This window comes from Rhinolophus ferrumequinum, chromosome 15, assembly GCF_004115265.2.
Source record: "Rhinolophus ferrumequinum isolate MPI-CBG mRhiFer1 chromosome 15, mRhiFer1_v1.p, whole genome shotgun sequence".
Taxonomy (NCBI): domain Eukaryota; kingdom Metazoa; phylum Chordata; class Mammalia; order Chiroptera; family Rhinolophidae; genus Rhinolophus; species Rhinolophus ferrumequinum.
The window spans coordinates 29,557,451-29,578,759 of record NC_046298.1 but is presented as its reverse complement, the minus strand read 5'-3'; the positions used below and the strand labels follow the sequence as shown (position 1 = coordinate 29,578,759).

The following is a 21,309-nucleotide window of genomic DNA, read 5'->3' as shown; positions in this document are numbered from 1 at the left end:
TTAATATAATAATATAATTATAATATAATATAATTATAATACAATATAATAAATATGATATGATATGATATAATATAATGTATAAGACCCGGTCTTATATTAATTTTTGCTCCCAAAGACGCATTAGAGCTGATTTTCCGGCTAGGTCTTATTTTCGGGGAAACACAGTAGGAGCAGGTTAGAACAGCAGATTCTCAGACCTACCCCAGACCCACTGAATCAGAAACGCTGGGGATGAGGCTCTGCAATCTGTGTCGTAACACACCCGCGAGGGGCTTTGAGCCTGGGATAAACAGGGTCACCTCTGAATTCAAGCTCTGACCTCCATGGACCTACATTTTCTGGAACGGGACCATTTTGGATACTCTGCCATCTTGACTGACCATGCGTAGGGTCTCAGAGGTGATCTCTACTCTTAAATGGGACAAGCAGGGCCTGTCCCCCGGAGCTTGTGAGAGATGTGGAATCTCAGCTCCCAGACAAGGCACAGTGAGTCGGGATCTGCATTCTCACAAGACCCCCAGCTGGTTCTCGTGTGCATTCTTGGGATTGGGAAGCATCTCCATGAAGTACCCGCTGCCTGCCTGGGCCTTCGTGTACCTCAGTCTACAGCTTCCCACATGCCCCTGTGAGGCGGGTATATGGGAAATGAGGTTTGCAGAGATGACACACTGCTAGCAGGTGACAGACACTGAGCTCCAAGCTCTTTCCATGGCCCATCCCTCAAACTGGGGGCCTCAGAGAAGCATCCGAAGGAGGAGGCATGGGGGAAACTGACCCAGGTCCCTGCCTGAGATCAGGTGTGCCCCCTTGATCTCTCCCAGTTAAGCTCCTTCTAACCCTCAGGCAGTAGGGGAAGCCCCGCCCCCAGGGAGGGGCGTCTAGGGTGGGGGAGGGGAGGGAATCTTTAAGATGCCCTTTCTCAGGCCTGCCGTCTCAGAAGCTGTTAGTTCTTGGGACAGATGGCGCTGATCTCATGTGCCTGTCCCTCCAGGTTTGGGGACGTGACCCCAACACCTCTCTAGGGCTCCCTTAGAGAGAGTCCCTTCATGATTCATTACCCCCCTAGCAGGATTCCTTCTTCCACCCCTCCTGGCCCAAGAAATGCAGCTGAACCACCTGGAGCAAGCCTGAGTCCCCGGAGTCCCCGTCTGTGGTGGCCAAGGAGTGTCTCTTGCCTTGCAGTGGGCATTTGGTGGTAAGACCTGCAGGCTGCAGCACAGTCAGAGCAGGAGCCTGGCTGGGGGCCGAGAGGTGGGGGGGTGAGGGCAGTGATGGGCAGCAGGAAGCAGATGCAGGTTTGGAAGAGAAGCGGGGAGGACGAAAAGGCTGGGTTGGAGTGGGAGAGCAGCAGTGACAATAAACGCGGTTAGAAAGCAAGAGGGGGAGGTGAAGGGGATGACATTTCTTGAGCTGGAAAGCAGTGAGGACCGTAAGTTGGGGGCCGATGAGCGTGTAATGTAAAGGGGAGGGGGAGCAGAGGCACGGGAAGAGGGAGATGGAGGCCTGGGGACACTGAGGCACCTGAGGCGGCTGTGGCTGAACTGGGGAGAGTGACCTGTCACAGGCTGAGAATGATACCATGAACCAGGGAGAAACTGCAAAGAATGTCCCCTCTCTCTGCCCCTCAGTTGCTTCTAACCATGGAGGGACAGACCCCCGGAAGCAGAGACCTTTCGGAAAAGCCCGCAGCCGCCAGCCCCAGTCTCTCCTCCCTGGGCGCTGTCTTCATTCTCCTGAAATCCGCCTTGGGGGCTGGCCTGCTCAACTTTCCCTGGGCTTTCTACAAGGCAGGTGGGGTGGGCCCCGCCTTCCTGGTGGAGCTGGTAAGCCCCTAGGAAGTGTTTGGGGGGTGTCTCCTGGGGCAGCATTCTCCTCAGCAGTGCTTCTGCAGAGCTGCCTGTCTTAGAAACCACACCGGTGGGGTTTGATTTTTCTGCCCTGCTCGGCTCAGGAGGGGAGAAGACAACCCAGGGCAGGTCAGGCCAGGGCAGAGAACATTATCTCTCGGCGGAGGTCTGCCGCCAACCCGGGGCGGGGAAGATATGGGCACGACACCTGGGTCGAATGATCCTGGCACTTCAGCCGGGAAGGCCCTGAGAAGACACGGCCTCTGAGCAACCGCTCGGTCAACTGACTTCTCTTGCCTGCCTGTCTCAGCTCCACTAACCAGAGCTTCAGTCATGTGAAGATCGGATCAGGAGTAAGACTGTCTGTGACACCCCCACACCGAGCGGGGCCCGGCCCTCAGTGTCAGGCCTTCAACCCCTTCTGCTGGCTACATTCGAGCCTGCATTCCCTTTCCAGAAGATCCAGGGGCCGAGTGTCCTTCGTGGAGAAGAACCACCGATGAGCAAAGCCTCATTTTATTTTGCAAAGATTCTTTTCCCTGGCTGATAGAAGCCGCTGTGAGTTGTGGCAATGCCTGCCCAAGAGCTTATCTCAGATGCCTTTTTTTATGGCAGCCAGCTGCTAACAGGCATGTGGTAACTGTTTGTGGGCCTTTGGGCCCTTTTGGAAACTATGGAATCCCGGGCTGTGCAGTGTCTGCTGTAACCTGCTATGGCGTTAGGTGACTGGCTGTGTGGGCTCGGGCCTCAGGAGGCTTGTTCTAATGGGGAGCTTGGACAAGATGTAAGAAGTCAAATAAGATAGCTTTAGATGGTGGGTGGTGCTAGGAGGTCCTGTGACAGAGGGGAGGAATGACATGAGGTGAGTGGTCAGAGAAGGATCTTGGAGGAGGTGACATTGAGCTGAGCTGCAGCAGAAATGCAAGAATTTGTCCAGGTGCATGTGAGGGGCACACATAGCTGTGTTTGGACGCGTACAGCAGAAAGGCCACCCTTCCAGAACCACGAGGAAGAAGCTTTGTCTCCAGCCACAAAGGGTTAATGATGAAGCAGGTGGGGCTGCAGGGGGGCGGAGGGGGTGTGGTCAGCACACATGTGGCCAATCCCAGGGTGGCAGGCAGGGCCGCGGGTCCCCGCTCCTCACACTTGCAGCATCTCCTAGGCACTTTGCTGAAGTGCAGATGCTGATTCAGCGGGGCTGGGTGGGCCTGAGACTGTGCATTTCCAACGAGCTCTGGGGTGGCACGGCTGCTGCTGATGTGGCTTGTCCATTGTGCAGCACGGTCTAAGGATCCCTGCCTTGAGCAGACTGGCGGAGACGGGACCTAGACGTGAATAGATGGACATTCAGGACAAGGGCAGGAATTAGGCTGGCAATGGGCACCCCGACTTCTGCCTCTCCCCTCTGAGCCAGGGAGACTTCTGCCCCTGTCCCCTTTACAAGGCCCCAGTTTGGGCAGGAGAAGCATTTAAACATCCCCACCACTGGGAGGTCAGCAGCGTGAGGTTGTAGGTCTCAAATGACTCCCCCGTTAGGACTGGACGATTCCTGAAATTTAATGAACCCCAACCCTCTCTAGGAGCTGCAGAGAGGCGGAGCCTGGGTACGGGGTGGTAACGGCTGTCGTGCTGCGCAAAGGCTCAGGGTCCCTCTAGCGAACATCTCACTGGCAGAGGTGTTCTGACCACACCTCTGTTCCCCTCACCTCATCCACAAATATCTGCTTAGTACCTGCTGTGTGCCAGGTACTTCTGTGGGAGCAATAAGAGACACGATCCCAGTCTGCACTGTGAGTGAGAGACGCTGGAGAGCCCTGTAATCCATAGATAGTTGTAAGCATGTGTCCTTGGGCTGCTAGACCAAAGCACCACAAACTGGGGGACTTAAAACAACAGAAATGTAACCTGTCAGAGTCCTGGACAGTAGAAGTCTGAAATCAAAGTGTCAGCAGGGCCGGGCTCCCTCCAGAGGCTCTAGGAGAGGGTCCTTCCTGCCTCTTCTAGCTCCGGGGGCTCCAGGCATCCCTTGGCTTGCAGCCACATCTCTCTAACCTCTGTTCCATCATCACACTACGTTCTCCTCTCTGTCTTCTCTTTTGTCTCTTACAAAGTCATTTGTCATTGGATCTTAGGCCCGCCTAGATGGTCCAGGATGACCTTATCTCAAAATCCTTCATTATCCCTGTAAAGACCCTTTTTTAAAAATGTAATTCCATCTTCATCATGTACTTCTGCAAAGCCGGTGCCCAGTCAGTCACTTCCACGGGTTCTGGAGGTGAGGGTGTGGATGTAACCTTCTGGGGGACCCCCATTCAGCCCACTGTGGTTGTATCAGAGCCTGAGATGGGTTTAGCCCACCTTGGGGTGATGGGTCAGGGAGACTTTCTAGAGGAAGTAACCTCAGAGAGGAGGAGGAAGAGGAGTCAGAGGTCCCCAGGTGGAGGGACGTGAGGGAGGCAGGGAGGGTGAGGAACTAGCGTGAGCAAAGTTCCGGTGGCCAGAGGGAGCATGAAGTTTACGTTCCTCTGACACAGTTCAGTTAGATGGTTCTCCTCGGCAGCTCTCGTTGTGGCTTCTGGACTAACACAGAACCAATGTGCTTGTCCGGTGGCGTGAACTGTGTCTGCAGACCAGCCATCCTAGCTTCCCCCAGGCTTCTGGGCTGAGCTCTCCCAGCTCTGCATTGGTCTCTTTCCCACAAACGTGGGAGGGCCACTGGGGCCCGGGGACCAAGTACAGCTTGGGGACAGGTAGCCTTTGGCCCTGGAGGGGATCAAAATCACTTAACTCTGTGCAGCAAGTGGGGCTCCCATGCATCCATGGGGGAGTCTAGTGGCACTGACACTTTGGAAAGCAGTTTGGCAACTTCTTAGAGCGTTAAACACATGTCTACCCTGTGACCCAGCCGTCCGACTCCGGGATGTGTGTCCGAGAGGACGAAATGGACATCCTCAAAGTGACTTGTTCTAGGTTGCTCCACACTTTGTTCACAGTAGCCAAAAACTAAGAACAACCCAGGTGCCTGTCAACAGGAGACTGGATGAAGCAATTGTGACGATACCCATATAATGGAATGGCACTCGGCAAAAAAAAGGAATACAGGACCCAGCACCCAGCGTGACTGGATCTCACAGATGTTACACTGAGTGGAAGAAGCCAGATACAAAACATGTAAAAGTGGGAAAATGTTAGAGCTGAGGTTTCTTCTGGGGACAGGAGGAGGGCACAAAATGACCGGGAAGGAACAGGAGGGAATATCAGGGGTGTGGTAGGATGTTAGGTGTCTTGATAGAGGTACATTTGTTGTGCCTCGTCCAGTGGCCATTCTTACCCATGTAACCCACAGTGCAGGCAATTTTAGAAGAGTCTTTTAGGCTCTGGGTTTCTGACACCTCATCTGGGCAGAATGGTATGAATCATCCCAGAGTCACAGATGGACAGAAAGTGAGGCCTGGACAATCCACCTGCTTTGCAGCTCTGGTTTCAGGGCAGGGGAGGGGCCCCCAGGTGGTCGGCAGCCGTGCCCTCTGCAAGTGAGAGGCCCAATGGAGGGAACCATATCGTAGTCCAGGGGGCGGCTGGCTTGGGTTCTGGGCTGTGGGCGCGCCCTGGCCCACGGTCCTGCTCTGCAGGTCTCCTTGGTCTTCCTGATCAGTGGGCTGGTCATCCTGGGCTATGCCGCCTCCGTCAGCGGCCAGGACACCTACCAGGGTGTGGTCGGAGGGCTGTGTGGCCCCACCATCGGAAAGCTGTGCGAGGCTTGCTTCATCGTCAACCTGCTCATGATATCTGTGGCCTTCCTCAGGGTGATCGGGGACCAGCTGGAGAAGTGTAAGTACCTGTGCTGGAGTGGGGGTAGCCCCAGGAGCCCATTATGCCACCTGGGGCTCCTGGCTGGTGAGCAGGACATGGACATTGGGCTGGGCCTTGGGACAGCAGAGACCAAGACCATCCCTGAGCTCCCAACATCATGAGGGAGGGAGATTTGGAATTAGTAATTACCAGCACGGTGAGAATCATGGAGGGAGAGGGAGGCTATGGCTGGGATGTCTAGTGGGGTTAACCTTTTTACAAATGAGGAAGTGGAGCCAACTGCAAAAAAGCCCCTATGAGAGATAACATCTTGAATTTTGGGCTGTTGAAGACTCAACCCCACTAACCTCAAGCACCTTGACCTCTAGTCTCCCACTAACAATTTCCCTCTAAGCACTGCTTTGGCTGCATCCTGCCAGTTTTGATATGTTCTAATTTCATTTTTGTTGCATTCAAACATTTGCCAGTTTTTTTCTGTGATTTCTTCTTTGACTCACAGGATGTTTAGCATTGTGTGGTTTGATTTCTAATTACATGGGCATTTTCTAGATCCCTTTTTGGTTTCTACCTTAAGCACATCATGGTCAGAGACCACATGCTGTGTGATTTCAATTTTTTGGCGTTTGAGATTTGTTCTATGCACCACCCCCCACATGTTCTGGCTTGGTGAGCATTCCACATGCTCTTAAAGGATGTGTATGCTGCAGTTGTTGGATACAGTGTTCCAGAATTCTCCATCAGGTCAAGGTGGTCCACAGCTTTGGAAGATCATATCTTCCATAGTCTTGCTGATGTTTTCTGGTCTAGTTATTCTAGCAGTCTGAGAGAGGATGTTAACATCTCCAACTGTGATTGCAGAGTTATCTATTTCTCTCTTTAATGCTGTCCATTTTTGCCTCATGGTTTTTGAAGCTCTGTTATTAGGCACACAGCCATGAATTACTCTTTTGTTATTATGAAATATTCCTTTTTGTTTCTGGTAATACTTTGTCATTAAATTAACCTTCTTTGCTATGAATATAAGCCACTCTAGCTGCCTTAAGATGAGTGTTTGTGCAGTATTTCTCTTCCCAGTCTTTCAGCGTGAATCTAGCTGTGGCTTGGGATTTTAAAATGCGTTTCTTGTAGACAGCATATGGTCTTGCTTTTTTATCATTTTGATGATCTCAGACGTGTAATTGGAATGTAATGATTGACATGGTTAGATTGCGGTCTACCATTTTGCTATTTCTTTTGTTTGTTCTCTCTGTCACTTGAACCATGAATGAAAAGTCCCCTGGATCAGGGATATTGAAATTAAAGGCTTCCATGTTTTGGGCAGCACTCTTATCCCAAAAAGCATTGGTAGATCTGAACCTTGCAGTGCGTAAAGGGGTACAAAAAGGCCCTGTTTTCCAGTGGCAAGGAAGGGTCACATCACTTTCAACTCTGGTCATGTGGTGGTGTTGCTGTGTTGAGAAAGATTCTGAGGCCGCTTTCATGCAGAGCGCCTGGAGTGATTAGAACACTGATTAGGATACAAGTCACCTCTGGGTGGATTGACTGGGGTGGAGAAAGCATTGTTTGTGTGTTGCTGGTTAAGTATTTGGGGATGTGTCTTTCTGTTGGCAAGTCCAGGCTTCTTGGGAGGAGGGCTAAACAGAGGCTGGGGACGTCACTGCATGTATTGGGGTACAGATGACTTGTACTGAGGACAGCAAGGAATGTCCGAGAATGTACGGGTTCAGGAAGGAGCAGGTGTAGCCCTGACATCAGAGCTGGGCTTTCCTGGCTACAGAAGAGCCAGAAGGATAAGAAGGGCTTGTACCCCATCCCATGCCGCAGGGGGTCTGACACTCACTGAGATCTCTGTACACCTTTGGTGCGTATGCTCTCTTGGCATCTCTGGCCCAGAATGCTCGCTTCACCTTCCTGCCTGGGTGCCTCTGTACAATGACCGTGATGTGGAACTGCCCCTGGCATCACTTCAGTAGAAGCACGCTATTCTCATAAGGCATTTATTTCTTTGCATGGCTGGCTTTATGGAGCATTTGGTAAGAACAAAGGAAGGGCAGTACAGATACTCCCAAGTGGGCCATGACCCAGCTCTCAGCCAGCCCACAGTGAGGTTGTAGGGGCCATCGCACCCCACGGGTTCCAGCCTCAAGCCATCTTGCCGTCTCCCCTTTGCTCTCGCCTCCCCCATCTGTCTTACCTCTGATATGAACTCTAAATTCTCCATCTTACTGTGGAGGAATAAAAACGGTCCCAGTTCCTTGGTGTTCCTTCCACTGAGAGGTTGGTGGGGTCTGTGTCCCCTCTCCTGAATCAGGGTGGACTCTGTGATGGCTTGGCCCAGCGGAATATGGCAGATGTGACACTGTGCCAGTTCCAGGCCTGGCCTTCACCTCTGGGAGCCCCCAGCTGCCATGGACTAGCCTGGGGCGGGGGACGGGGAGGGGCAGTCCACGTGGAGAGGCTCTGAGATGGCAGGGAAGGTCCCCTTGAACCCAGGTGTCCTCACCAGGCACCTGCTGTGGGTGGAGACATCGAAGACCCTCCAGACCAGCCCTCCCCCCAGCCAAATACCCTCAAAGTGACCTGAGCCGGCCCCATGGGGAGCAGAAGTGACCAGCACAGCCCTGCCCCAATTTGTCACCTCCCATTGGAGGCAGAAAATGAAATTGTTGCTCTAGGCCAGTGTTTTGGGTAGTTTGTGTTGTGCAGAGAATGGTGGCAGCTTGGCTCTTCCTAGCACCAGCACTAAACAGCTACTCCAGGCCCCAGCTCAACCTCCGTCACCCACAGAACTCCTGAGCAGAAACAAAAAGGAGCTTTTGTAAGAACAGAAAGGCCCAGGTGCCTCAAGGGTAGGTCGGGTTTTTTTGTTTTCGTTTCTGTTTTTTCTCTTGGTGCTGGGTTCCAGCACTTGGAGCAGTGCCTCGAGGAACTTGAACGCCTATTGAACGAATTCCTGCGGTGGGATTCGGATTCCTTGCTTCCTGGTGGCCCGTGACAGGGTCCCCATCACACTTTCATCCCATCCCTTTAGACTCACGTAGTCTGACTCACTTTAGACTGACTTAGTGCCCGTGGTGAACCCCACCCAGGGACGTTGAGCCGGGAACCGTGGCTGGGCACTGGCGGTGGGTGAGGGCGGTGCAGGGCTCACTGTAGCTCTTCCCTGCTTCCCTCCTCCCCGCCAGTGTGTGACTTCCTCCTGCCCAGTGCTCCGCCCGCCCTGCAGCCCTGGTACACCGACCAGGGCTTCTCCCTGACCCTGCTCACCGTGCTGGTCATCCTTCCCCTGTCTGCCCCGAGGGAGATCGGGTTCCAGAAATACACAAGGTACGGGGCTGCGGACATTTCCTGGGAGGGAAGCGGCTCAGACTGGGTCCCCACCGGCTGGCGTTTGTAGCAGGGTTTCTGTTTGCCTGGAATAGAGGAGCTGCCAGCAAGGTCTTCCCATGTGGAGAAGCGGAAAAAGATGAAAAATTACACAAGCAATATACATGTATGATAGGATATAGAGATAAGCAAGGAAATACCGTAATGACATAGCCTGCTGCTGACCTGTTGTTACTGAATTATTACAGATTTTAGATGCACACACTCAGATGCCCACGCAGGCACAGAGACAGACAGACAGACACACACACACACACACACACACACACACACACACACACAGATATATACATACTGTTTTTCATTTTGTGGTCTGTGGCTTTACGTATCTTTTTGGAAAAAAGAAAGCCTGACCAAAGTATTCATGCACGTTTGCAACCCGCCTTTCCCTGTTGTGTTGAGAGCAACAATGGACTTTTCACTTCGGAAATAGACATAGGGAGCAGGAGAAGTGGTCTTCCCGTTGTCCCCACTGTGCGGATAAGGAAACCGAGGCTCTGAACAGGAGACCTTTGCTTGACACCTTGCTAGTGTGCGCAGAGCTGGCGTTCAGACCCCACTCTGTGTGGCTTCCAGGCCCTACCTGGCAGGGCTGGTGGCCCCGTGCATTTGTGGTCACTCACCCTCTATGTTAGCATCCTAGGCACGCTGGCCGCCTTCTACCTGGCCCTGGTCATCACGGTGCAGTATTACCTCGGGCCCCAGGGCCTCGTTCGTGAGCCCCGCCCTGCATTGAGGTGAGTCCAGGGGAGGACCTTTCCTGGCTTCCTGGGATACTGCAAGGGGATCCTGGAAGGAAGGGCACGTCTCCTCCCACCATGGTGTGCACAGAGCCCCGGCTTCTCTCTGTGAAAGGCTTCATGTTTCTGATGCCACAGGGCCCAGGGAAGGCCCCTTTCCTTCTTCACAATGGGCACCGTTGTTGCTAGTGAGGACCAGGGATCGGCCAAGGACACAAAAGCAGTCAATGCCACACCAGCTGAGGGCTCCTAGGCAGTTGCAGAAGTTAAGAATTGAGTTAAGAATCAGCAGGTACATAGCACAGCGCAGGAGCCAGCTCTGGGTTAGTGTCCGATGGCTGCTGTAACAAATGACCACCAACTTGGCGGCCTAACACAACACACACTGATTATCCTACACTTCTGGAGGTCGGAGGTCCAAAATAAGTCTCCCTGGGACAAAATCCAGGTATCAGCAGGGATGATTCCTTTTGGAAGCTTGAGGGGAGAATCCGTTTCCTTGCCTATTCCAGTTGCTAGAGGACACCCACATTCATTGGCTCATGGCCCTTCCTCCATCTCCCAAGTCGGCAACATTCCTTCTCTGTGACGCTACCTCCGTAGTCACAGCTCCCTCTGACCACAGCCAGGACAGGTTCTCTGATTTCAAGGACGCATGTGATATGTTGGGCCCAGATAATCCAGGGTGATCTCCTCATCTGAAAATCCTGGCCCGTAATCACATCTGCAGAGTCCTTTTTGTCATGTCAGGCCACGTGTTCACAGGTTCCTGGGATTAGGATGTGGACGTCTTTGGGGGCATTATTCTGGTATGACCAGGAAACCCTGATTCGATAGAGAGTGTGGTTTATTCCCCACTCCACTCTATGTCCCCAAAGGGGCCAGAGGGTGGCACCTAGAACTGCTTGTCAAAGGAAGCTGGAGCGCCACCGTTCTGAAAACTCTGCCCCGCGCACACCTCAGTGCTTTCAGGAAGCTTGCACAGAGGTCAAACTGTCCTTGCACGGTTGGGGGTCTGTTTGATGGGTGCCGCCTGTGCTCACCGGGCACAGGCAGCCTCCGAGGGCGGTTGGGAGTCCCTGCTGGCCATGCTCTAGCCGAGCTCTGCCTGCGCAGAGCACGTGAAGTTACCAAATGGGAGCACAGATGTATTTCGAAAGTGCGGCATTGGACATGTATCCTTTTCCATTTCCCCAAACCTAGTTGTAGATGCGGGCATTAAAAATATATTTTGCAGTTATGCTTACTTAGCCCTTCCTGGTATTGTTTAAAACTCATCCTCAAGTTGAAGGTGGTTTTGAGTTTAACTTTTTGTAATCAACACATCTCTTTGCAGTCCTTCCGCCTGGACCTCCATATTTAGTGTCTTCCCAACCATCTGCTTTGGATTTCAGGTAATCTTAATGTCTGTGTTGACGGGTGTGGCGTTTGCAGGCCGTGGTGACTCCCAGCAACCTTGGGAGAGTGTGGCTTCCCCCTCAGGAGAGAAGTTTGAAAACTTGTTCTAGGACAGCCCATGGGGCTTGGCCCCTGGGCTCAGGGAAGCTGGTATTGCCACTGAACTTGGGCGCCCAGCCCCCACTGAGCGCCAACAGCCGCAGCACATTTGTTGGGTCCAGGGTGGAGAGTGGGGATGTGGCACCTGTCCCTTACTCTGCAAAATCCTCACAGACTGTCACCACACCTGGAGACCTAGTGCCACCCACTTCCTCATGCAGAATGCCAGGTGGGTTCTGCCCCAGGGCCCTTGGAGAGGAAAGAGCCTGCCTTGGGAGGCTGGCAGACTAGGAGGGCTGGAAGGTGTGCAAGTGGCAGCAGGGCGGGGGTACAGGGCAGAATATACAGAATTTCTGGCAAAGTGCCATGGAATGAGAGTGGGTTTTGTATGTGCAATCCAGCAGAGGGGCTTCTGACATAGCCCTGGGGGGGCAGATGCAGAGACACCCTTTTTCAGGCACTGATGGCTTTCACCTTGAAGATGGTGGGAGGCGGGAAGGTGAAGGGGAGGGCGTTCCAGCTGGAGAGGACAGCACCGGGAGCCACAAAGGGGCAGGGGTCCCAGGTGGGCTGGAGGGCCATAAAGGTCTCGGCTAAGTGGGCGCTCCATGGAGTGGTACTCCCTGCCTTCCATCTTTCTTGGGCTTTTCCAGGTTCCTAGCAGATGGCAGCTGACTTCATTCTTTCATTGTTTATTTTAGGAAAGGTTTGCCTCTCTCCTAAAAAACCCACCAGCCACAAAAACAACAAAACCACCCCAAAGCAAAATCAAGTTTGCCAGGGAAAGTGGTTCAGGATTGACAATATCCCAGCTGCCTAGCCCGAATTGTGTCTTCCCGTATTCATCAACTAGCTCCAGATTCTGTTCTTCATCTTGCATTTTCTTGGAGAAACACTTTTGAAAAAAACTCTGAAATGCTTCCATTTCTCTTCCTTATAAATGAGTCGATGGTATCACTTCTGGGGCTTACCACGTCGCTTACAGGACGTTTCTCACATTTCTTCTTGCACACCCGATATTTTGGAAGATGTAAAGCAACGATTTTGCTGTCTTGTTTGGATGTCATTTAACCATCCCTCTCTTCTGTGCCTGAGCCCCATCGGGTGTGACAGGCTCACGCGGGAAGCGGGGGGGGGCTGCTTTCCAGATGCTTACAAGGAGATACCTCCCGCACCTTTGCCTCAGCTGCCTCATTTGATTCTCCTAGCAACCGAGGCCTGGGCTGCCGTTTCCAGGGACGTGGGATGTTGCGATGGGGAGTTGGAAAAAGATGTGAATGGTGGAGCGCAGGAGGCACTGAGGCAGAGCAGGGGCTGCCAGGATCCGGCGTGGGGCGTCAGGGGTCTCAGGGTCTGGGAGTCGGGGCAGAGAAGATACAGATGAAGTGATGAGAAGTTGCGTGGGCAGGGGGACAGGCTGGAGGTGCTGTGCGGGCGCAAGAGGAGGTTACCTGCTGTCCTCAGGAGCTGTGGTTCAAACTCCCCCTCCCACCACATTCAGCACCTGGGCACCCCCACCCCCACAGCCTGCAGAGTTGGTAAAAGGGTGTGCGGGGCGCAGAGTGGGGTGTGAGCTCTGCTTCCAGCCCGGGCCACACTCGGGACTTCTCTGTGGTTGGTGCGTTCAACAGCGTTACTGACGTATAACTCACATAGCACACGTTTCACCCATGGAAAGTGTCTAATTCAGTGGTGTTCAGTATGTTCACAGAGTTATGCAACCGGCACCACAGTCAATTTTAGGACATTGGAGAATATTTAGAACATTTAGGAACCTGTACCTCTTACCAGTCGCTCCCATCCCCCTCAGCCTTTCCCCAGCCCCTGGCAACCACGCATCTTCTTTCTGTCTCTGAGGATTTGCCTGTTCTGGACAGTTCATATAAATGGAATCCTACCATACGTGGTGCTTTTTGTCTGGCGTCTTTCACTCAGCATCACGTCTCTGAGGTTCACCCATGCTGTCGCATGTGTCAGTGCTTTGTTCCTTTTCATGGTCGAATCATAGTCCACTGCGTGGATGGATCACAGTTTTTCCAGTTCCTTAGCTGGTGGACATCGGGCTCTTTCCTCTTCTCAGCCAGTATGTGCACCTCTGCCCTGCATTCCATCCCTGCGTGAGTAGCGAGCCTGCACACAGCCAGCCACCCTCACACATGCGCTTCCAGCAGGGCGGCCCTGGCCTCGGGAGATGTGCTCTATTTCCCCTGTGAAACCAAGAGAAACATGACCCAGGAGTCTTAGGACCAACTGAGGGCGAAGGGCAGGGCTCCATCCAGCCGCCGCCAAGCATTTTCTCCATTTCTGAATTTGGGAGGCAGGGGCATTGATCTGTGAAGTTGCACTGCCCAGTGCTTGAGGGTCCCTAGGGGCATTAGGCCCTCACTGCCTGGCTGAGCCGGCCTGCAGACCAGCGGGCCCCTGTGAGGTCAGAGAAGTCTCAGGGAGGAAGTTCGAAGGTGCACTGGTGCCCCGAGGCTGGTCTGTCCTCTCCCCCTGGGCTGGCTGCTGCCACCACGGCAGCTGGCATCAGGAGAATGTGTACTCCACGAGGGCGGGGGCCGTGCTGGGCTAGTGTATGTGGGATCCCAGACTTGCGCTGAGTTGGACTGGTAAGCATTTGAGTGCCAGAGCGCTGGGGTTGGGTGGAGGGTATCCTGTGGCTGCCGGGTGGGTTAAAGCGATGGGTAAATCACTAACTCCCAGAGTGCTCTTCAGCTGTGGGCCAGGCTCTGTGCTTGGCATGAGTGAGGCAGATGTGGTCCTTGCCGTGACGTAGCTGGCGGTCAGATGCTAAACAAGCGAACACAAACTTGCTCATGTGTGGGGACATGGGCACACATGAGAGAGGAGCTCGGCCCAGTTGTGGAAACCTTTCCTCAAGGATGAGTAGGGGCTGGTCAGACCAGGAGAGAATCCCAGGTAGAGGACACAGCTCGAGCAAAGGCCCCGAGGCAGCACAGAGGGACAGGCAGAGACTGAGTTCCGTGAGTGAAGGAACTGGGACGTTTGGGGAACCTGGAGGCCAGCACGTTTGGTTTCTGATCAGAAATGAGTAAGTGGACGTGATGATGGGAACCCAGCCCAGGGGCCTGGGAAGATGCCAGAACCCACAGGGAACTTTCCAGATATGGCAGCATCTCTGAACTTGGGCCACTTGTAAAACATCACTTTCCAGGGCCTGCCCCTGACGGACACAGGTCCCATCACAGGTGGGCTCTTGGCATTGGCGAGATGTATTTTATATTTAAAAGTTTTATGGCACTAGAATAAATGCATATATTGCATATCAATCATAAGTGTATGTACCCCCATGTAACCATCACCCCAGTTAAGCTATAGAACATCGTCAGCCCCCCTGGAAGGCTCCCTCATGCTATTTTCCACTGAGTGGCACCCACCCCACCTACACCACTATTCTACCTTCTGGCACCATAAATGGTGGTTCTCAGCTGGGTGGTGACTTTGCCCCCCGGGGGACACTGGGCAATGTCTGGAGACATTTTCGATTGTGACAACTAGGGACAGGTATTCCTGGCATCTAGTGGGTCAAGCCCAAGGACCCTGCTCAGCATCCTGCAATGCACAGGACAGCCCCCGATGACCAGGAAGGCTGTGATTGAGAACCCCGTTCTGGCTTGTTTGGCTTGTAACTTGAACTTCATACGCATGGAAACATTCTTTTGTGTCTGGCTTCTTTGGTTCAGCATTAGAGCTACGAGGTTCTTCTGTGTTGGGGTATATGGTGTACGCATCTTTTTTCAGTGCCACGTAATATTCCACCATGCGAATACTATCTGGTGATTTGCTTATGCCTTTTGCGATGAGAGGACCTATGGATTTTTGCCTGTATTTTGGGACAGTGATACTTTTTAGATTGCTCCAAGTGATTCTAAAGCCTAGCTGGCCCGAGCCCCACGGCGGGCCACCTCTGTCTTCCAGTGTCACGAAGCTGCGGTCTCCATCTACTGCAGCATGCGCAACCAGAACCTGTCCCATTGGGCCCTGGTCTCCGTGCTGTCCTTGCTGGCCTGCTGCCTCGTCTATTCACTGACAGGTAAGGCCCTGCCTAGGGCGCCCAGGAGCTGGGTAGGGAGTGGCAGGAGGAACGTGAATACTCAGGTGTTTATAGAGAGCTTAGGGTATGCTAGGTGCAGTGCTGCACAGAGTCCCTTCTCTTGTGTAATCCTTAACACCCCATGGGAAAGCCCCCATTTCATAGATGAGGAAACTGAGGCTCAGAGGGCTTCCATTGCTTGTTGAAGGTCTCCCAACTAGAAGTGGCAAAGCTGAGACCCTAACCCTGGCCCGGCTGTGTCTGAGGCCCCCATGCTTACACATTGTGCCCCCTGCCTGCCACTCTCGGATGGGATGGCGATCATGATGGTCATTGTAGCGTTACATTTGAGTAGCCATTTACAAAACACTCTCGTGGATTCAGTGGATTCGGGTGTTCACAACCCTGTGCTGTAGACAGAAGGGTCCTCAAAGGTGGTGGAAGTGTGGCTCAGAGGGGGGCTGTGACACGCCTAAGGTCACACAGCATGCCCTTGACCACCCACTTTCTGCCCTCACTCTGTTTTCTGCCCATTGGAGCTTCTGAGTCAGGAAGCCCTTGGGCTACAGTGAATGTGTCAGGTGCCATGGTTACCTAAGAAACTTGTTGGGTGACCTCTCCCCAGCAGGGGAGGTCCCTGTCAGTCTGTGGCCCCTGGATCGGAGAGCGACCTGGTGATTGAGAGTTACCTCCAGACGGCTGAGGTCCAGGGCCAGCAGTATCATGGGACCAAAATGAGCCACAGCTCTGGGCCAGAGCTGGGTGTCTCAGGACAGAGCAGGTGACCAGGATGCCGAGAGAGCATTGGGTGGTGGGGAAGTGGCCAGGCGCACTGGGCCTGGTTCTGTGTTAACTAGCTGTCTGGGTGGTTCTGGCAATTGTTGATGCCCTGGGCCTTTGTTTTCCCCATCAGGATGATGGGTGCACTGCCAGCTGCTTTCTTTGGTTCTATAGGTGTGGGATGGCCAGGGCATGGAAGGATTAGATATAGTTTTCAGAGTGCTGCGTGCTTCTGGTGAATGTCCACTCTGTGAACAGGCCCCCTCCGCCAGCACAATGAGCTATTTGAAAGGATAAACAATAATTTTCCCAGTTTTTTTTTTTGAGTCAGAAGAACACAGCATCATGTAGGCTGAGGACAGGGAAGCCTTGGGAAATGGCAGAATGGGGAACTCTTCTAGAACCTTCCACCAACTCCTAGGGAAACCGTACAGATGGTAGAAGCCGGTTACTGTTGGTGTGTGGGAATTAGGGGTGGGGCACAGCATTTTCTAATCAGCTCTCCTGGCTTCCATCCTTCCTCCCTCCCAGGTGTTTATGGCTTCCTGACTTTCCAGACAGAAGTTTCTGCTGACATCTTGATGTCCTACCCAGGCAACGACGGGGTCATCATTGTCGCCCGGGTCCTCTTTGCTGTCTCTATCGTGACTGTCTACCCCATCGTGCTCTTCCTGGGGAGGTGAGCATGGCTCAATGGGGACACCATTCAGCACAGGGCACTGACCTGTACTGTCATTTAGCGCAGACAGGCACTGCTCGCTGGTGTATTGTAGGGACTGCCATCATCTCTATTTCGTAGAGGAGGAAACGGGGGCAGAGAATTAGGTAATTGGCCCAGCATCACCTGGTAGTGTCAGGACTGGAGCCTAGTCCCAAGCTGTCCTTGACTTCTCACCAAGTGGCCCCTCGCTGTCGGCTGCCTGATGTGGACTGACTCCCCCGAGGGCTGGCTCGATCCCTGGGGACAAGCCCCTGGTGTGCAATGGGCGCCCTGCCAGGTGTGCAGGGAGGAGACTCGAGGGAGTCCAGTGGCCGGCAGGTGAGCTCAGGGCTGGAGCCTCTGGGAGCCTGTGTGTGCCACCAGGTCGGTGATGCAGGATTTCTGGAGGAGAACCCGCTGCCAGGTGTCTGACCCATCTGGGCTGGGGGTCCGGATGCCAATGACCATCCTGTGGGTCACTGTGACACTTGCCATGGCCCTGTTCCTGCCAGACCTCAGCGAGATCGTCGGCCTTATCGGCGGCATCAGTTCCTTTTTCATCTTCATCTTCCCAGGTGAGGTGCCCGCTTTCTGGGCCTCCTGCCTGCTCCTCTTTCCCCCACCCTCTCTTTGGGGAGTACCTGTGCTGGGGGCCAAGAGTCTGGAGGGTGGGAGCCCCTGTGTAGGTAGGATGGCTCCCAACCCTGTGAATGAGCCAGGCATGGACTGGGGCCTTTCTAGACCTTCCCTGATTAAGCAGCTCAGCGGCCCTTGATGGACGTACCTGATGGGAGCACCACTGGCATCCCATCCTGCAGGTGAGAAGACCGAGGCCCAGCGGCCTCCTGGCTGGCACAGCAAGTACAGGACCAACCTCATAGCACTGCCCACTTTCCTCTGCTGCTGCTCGCTGCAAGATTTTGTTTTGTTTCTTAAAAAACATTTTCAATTCCATGAAATTCATATCGTTCAGAGGCACCTCATGAGGGTCTTCCTCCCGCTTTATCCCCTGGCCTGGGAGGCAAACACGGTCCTCTGACGGATGGTTTGTTAGGAAACCTTCCCAATGTTAATGAGCGATGAGCTGTTCCAGTCCCAGCGTTCTGAGGATCGTCCCAGACTGGGAAACCCAGAGGCCAAGGTTAGAGGGTGCTTCCGGAGCGGGAGCATTGGAGGGGCCGCTGGTGCTTAGGGCAGACACCACAGCTCCACGCTGCTCCTGCCTCTGATGCGCTTTCAGATGACAGCACTGAGGTCAGATGATCTCCTCCCTGGGCCTCCCGGTCCAGGGCCGCTGGTTCAGTCATGCTTCTTGGGGTCTGAAACAAACATACAGTAAGTTGGGCTCCGTGCCCATGTCCTGGGACAGGTTTGGAGCGGGGGGAAATGCCATGCAGTTTTAGGCAAAGCTGTCTGGCAGAACTATTAAAAAACAGAGAAAGAAGAAAAAGTGAAAGAAGAAAGATGGGAAGAAAGGAAAAGAGAACAACGGCATTTGCCCGTTGTTGCACGCAGGCCCGAGTCTGGCCCCGCACATCTCATCACAGAGACCCTGGTGGCGAGGTGTGGTGTCACTGTCATCTGAAAGGCTGAGGCTCGGAGAGGCCAAGGCATTAGGGGGATGTTGAGCTGGGACCCCACGGCAGGACCCTTTGTCACCACACTATGCCCCCTTGCCATGAGCAGGGTGAACCACGGGGCCACTTCAGGCAAAGGCCTTGCTGGCCTCTTGGGTCCCTGGGAACCAGTGAGAGTTGACTAAGCTCCCTCGAGCTCGGGGCTGCTTTGGGTTGGACGATGACGAGCTGGGGCGACCCCCTGTCTCCTTTGCAGGTCTGTGTCTCATCTGTGCCATCAATGCTGAGCCCATAGGACCACGGGTTAAGTAAGTGTCTCCAAATGAGGGGGCAACTTGGGCTCAGAGGGAGGAGCATGTGAATGTTGCAGCGGCCCGTGGAGGTCCTGTCCTCCTACAGATGAGAAAACTGCTGGCCTGGGGTCGGGGCCGGGTCCACACAAGGAGAGGGTGTCTGAGCCAGGACCTGAACTCAGGCCAGTGACACCAGGGCCTGAGACCTTTCGTTTCATGCACGGCCCTCCCTTCCCCTCTGACGGTTGTGATCTGTGGTTAGAGCTTTAGGGAGATTTGGGGTCTTCCTGGCAAAGACCCTATTTCCAAATAAGGTCACGTTCACAGGTTTGGGGTGGACATGAATTCTGGGCACCATCATTCAGCCCAGGACAGATGCTCTTAAGTTATAGCAGCCAGGGGTCCCACCTGCAGGCCTGTGCCTGTCTCCCCTCTCCTCTAGGTCACGTCAAGACGAAGCTCGGGTTTTCCCAAAGCAGCAGCCTAGGCTTGGTTCCCTGCTGGGTTTTTCTGGATGTCTCTAAACCTGCCTTGGGCTTAGATCTGGCCCCCGATTGGGGGCCCCCAACCTGGTTCAATCTCTCTAGCACTCTTTGAAGTCCTGGTGTTTTTGTTTTGTGCATTGATCCACACTCACAACAGTTTTAGTGATGGGCTTTCAAGATATTAATTCTAAAACCACTTGAGGGCCTTCTGATCCATCAGAGCTGCTCTGAGGAGCACTTCAGGCCCTGGTCGTATTCACCTCTCTCTCCTGCTTCAGCTGGGCGGATGTTTATGGCACCGAGTTGCTGCTCTGAGAGGCAGCTTGGCTAGAGATGGTCTTTCTATGACAACGGATCCTTGTTGCCCTTATTAATGGGGCCGGAAATATCTCTGGCGGCCCTGCCATTTTGTGGGAATTTTATTATCATCACTCTCATCTCACTGTCTACGCTCTCTCTTCTAGTTACATTATGAAGCTCGCAGACATGGCCTGGGTGGCCGCCAGTTCCAGCCACGTCTGCCTCCTGCGAGCTCCTCCCCTCGTCGCTATTCAGATCATGTGTGACTTAGAGCTTTCTTCTCCTTTCTCATGCTCAAGGGGCTTCATCCTCCCACCCCCAAAGAGGGAGAGGAGTGAAGAGGAAGGGGGTTTGAAACTAGTGTCTTGCTCCCCTGCCCCCTTTTTTGGGCTTTGATAAAATATTGGGGAGGAATGAGGTTATGAACTAGATGGAGTGAAAGGTTTTTTTAAATTGCCTTGGGTACTTTATTTCCTGTTGTCTCAGAAACCCATCTCTACAGGGAGGGGAGAATATTCTGAATTTTTTCCAAATTGATGCACAACTGGGTGTCAAAGATTAGGTTGGGGCAAAAGTAATTGCGGTTTTTGCAATTATTTTTAACCTTTTAAACAGCAATTACTTTTATACCAACCTAATACTAAGTTTTCTGCATGTGCTTGGCTTGTCTGTGCAAAACCCCCGAGAAGTACACGCTGACGTGGATTTGCTGACTTGGCAGGTGCTGCCTGGAGGTCTGGGGAGTGGTGTCTGTGCTCGTCGGCACCTTCGTCTTCGGGCAGAGCACGGTGGCGGCCATCCTCGAGCTCTTCTGAGGGGCGGCCCGTGCCTGAGCAGGAGGGGGCCTCCACAGGCCACCCTGGTGCGGTGCGGCTACTTGCGTCTAACCGTGAGACCAGTGTAATTCCATCATAAAGATGCTGGAGAAACTGATACCGTCTGCCTTCTCAGGCTGCTCATTGGGGCTTCTGCCGCTTCAAAGGGTTTCTGGTGCAATGGGGAGGAGAGTACATTCGTGTCCTGGGGCTGCCCTAAGAAACAACCACAGACTGGTGGCTTCAACCAGCAGAAATTTATTCTCTCACAGTCCTGGAGGCTAGGAGTCAGAGGTCCAGGCGTGAGCAGGGCCAGGCTCACTCTGAAGCCTCTAGGGGAGGCTCCTTCCTGCCACTTCAAGCGCCTGCGGTTGCTGGCAATCGTTGGCGCTCCTTGGCTTGTAGACCCATCACTCCCATCTCTGCTTTCATCTCTGCATGGCCATCTTCTCTGTGTGTCTGTGTCCATATTTCCCTCTTAAAAGGATGGCAGTCACTGGATTGGGGCCCACCTTCATTCAGTATGACCTCATCTTAAATTACTTAATTAGGGTTGGCAAGATCCATTTCCAAATAAGGTCACATTCACAGGTTCCAGGGGTTAGAACTTCAACTTACTATTTCTTAGGGACACAGTTCCACTTATAACAGAAAAGTACGGGCTGAAGCCCAGAGAACCCTGTTTTGGGACACCAGGATCAAAGAAACAGGGTGAGGGCAGTGGGTGAGAACCCAAAAGGGGATTTCAGGTGGCGTCCACTGGGGATGGAGGTGGATTCAGGTTGGTCCTTGGGCCAAAATCCTGCCCTTGACCAGATGGCCAAGGAGATGCCCAGACCCAGACCCACAACCTTGTACTTGGCCCACTTCCAATAGAGGGGCCCCCAAAGAGAGGCCCCTTTCCCTTCTACTGGCTGGACCCGAAGAGCCTGGAAGCCAAGTGGAATGTTTGCTTTGGGTTTCCCTCCCAACCCCCTCCAATGTGGGGGTGAGGAGTGGTACCTGCAGCTGAGGG

General features: G+C 53.5%; 1 protein-coding gene across 2 annotated transcripts; it reads left to right on the top strand.

Annotated features, from left to right (window-relative positions):
- Positions 1-1,048: 1,048 nt before the first annotated feature.
- SLC38A8 (solute carrier family 38 member 8) lies at positions 1,049-21,182 on the top strand. Of its 2 annotated transcripts, none has more exons than XM_033128314.1 (11): positions 1,049-1,198; positions 1,632-1,826; positions 5,483-5,681; positions 8,849-8,990; positions 9,686-9,787; positions 11,127-11,184; positions 15,230-15,344; positions 16,656-16,803; positions 17,209-17,399; positions 18,658-18,709; positions 19,644-20,176. In XM_033128314.1, exons 2-11 carry the CDS (start codon positions 1,644-1,646, stop codon positions 19,873-19,875), a joined length of 1,422 nt encoding a protein of 473 aa, XP_032984205.1. In that variant the 5' UTR covers positions 1,049-1,198; positions 1,632-1,643; the 3' UTR covers positions 19,876-20,176. The 2 variants fall into 2 exon arrangements, with proteins under 2 accessions (XP_032984205.1, XP_032984206.1); XM_033128315.1 differs by lacking the exon at positions 19,644-20,176 and adding an exon at positions 20,201-21,182 and having other exon boundaries at positions 1,052-1,198.
- Positions 21,183-21,309: the final 127 nt, after the last annotated feature.